This window comes from Rana temporaria, chromosome 3, assembly GCF_905171775.1.
Source record: "Rana temporaria chromosome 3, aRanTem1.1, whole genome shotgun sequence".
Classification (NCBI taxonomy): domain Eukaryota; kingdom Metazoa; phylum Chordata; class Amphibia; order Anura; family Ranidae; genus Rana; species Rana temporaria.
Genome location: NC_053491.1, coordinates 368,848,300 through 368,849,636, shown reverse-complemented (window position 1 = coordinate 368,849,636; position 1,337 = coordinate 368,848,300). Strand labels below are relative to the sequence as shown.

The 1,337-nt window shown below is 58.7% G+C and overlaps 1 protein-coding gene across 1 annotated transcript; it reads right to left on the bottom strand.

The window, feature by feature from the left end:
- Positions 1–332: 332 nt before the first annotated feature.
- LOC120930502 (acanthoscurrin-1-like) lies at positions 333–752 on the bottom strand. Its single transcript, XM_040341680.1, has one exon. The coding sequence runs from the start codon at positions 750–752 to the stop codon at positions 333–335; it is 420 nt and encodes a 139-aa protein (XP_040197614.1).
- Between the last annotated feature and the right edge of the window lie 585 nt (positions 753–1,337).

Genomic DNA, 1,337 nt, shown 5'->3' with positions numbered 1-1,337 from the left:
TCCCCGATCAGGGTAAACAGCCAATGAAATTGGCTGTTTACCACGTGACCGGCTGTGTCCAATCACAGACGGTCACAAATGTAAACAGACAGGGCAGTTAGTACCTGATCTCTGATCTCTCCTCACACACCGATTTGTGAGGAGAGAGCAGGGATCAGTAAGTGAGATCAGTGTAGTTTGTTACTGTAGTTTACTGTAGCACAACACAGTAGCACAACACAGCCCCCCCTCCCCCCCACCAATAAAGAGGACCTGACACAGCCCACCTGTCAATCAGCCCTCTGTCAATCAGCCCACCATTCAATCAGCCCACCTGTCAATCAGCCAATCTGTCAATCAGCGGTACCACCGCCATCAGTACCACCACCACCCGTACCGCCATCGGTACCGCCGCCACCCATACTGCCACCACCCGTACCGCTGCCACCCTTACCGCCATCTGTACCGCTGCCACCCTTACCGCCATCTGTACCGCTGCCACCCGTACCGCCATCGGTACCGCCGCCACCTGTACCGCCGCCACCCGTACCACCACCACCCCTACCACCGCCATCGGTACCACCACCCGTACCACAACCATCGGTACCAACACCACTCGTACCACCGCCATCGGTACCACCACACATTCCTGCCACTAATACCTCCATTGATACCGCCACACAGGCTACCAGTACCGCCATCTGTACCACCACCACCCGTACCAACACCACCACCCGTACCACCGACACCGGTACCACCACCCATACCGCCATCGGTACCACCACCCGTGCCACCACCCATACCGCCAACGGTACCACCACCACCACCCGTACCGCCATCGGTACCACCACCACCCGTACCGCCATCGGTACCACCACCACCCGTACCGCCATCGGTACCACCACCACCCGTACCGCCATCGGTACCGGTACCACCACCACCCGTACCAACACCACCACCCGTACCACCGCCATCGGTACCGCCACCACCCGTACCGCCATCGGTACCACCACCACCCGTACCGCCATCGGTACAACCACCATCCGTACCAACACCACCACCTGTACCACCGACATCGGTACCACCACCCATACCGCCAACGGTACCACCACCACCACCACCCAAACCGCCATCGGTACCACCACCACCCGTACCGCCATCGGTACCACCACCACCCGTACCGCCATCGGTACCACCACCACCACCCATACCCGCCACTAATACCTTTATCGGTACCACCACACAGGCCACCAGCAGTACTATTACGCAGGCCCAACAATAAGTACTGCCATACTGCCATAATGTCCAAAAGGCATTACACAACCGAGGAGGCATTTGTCATTATTTCCACCATGTCG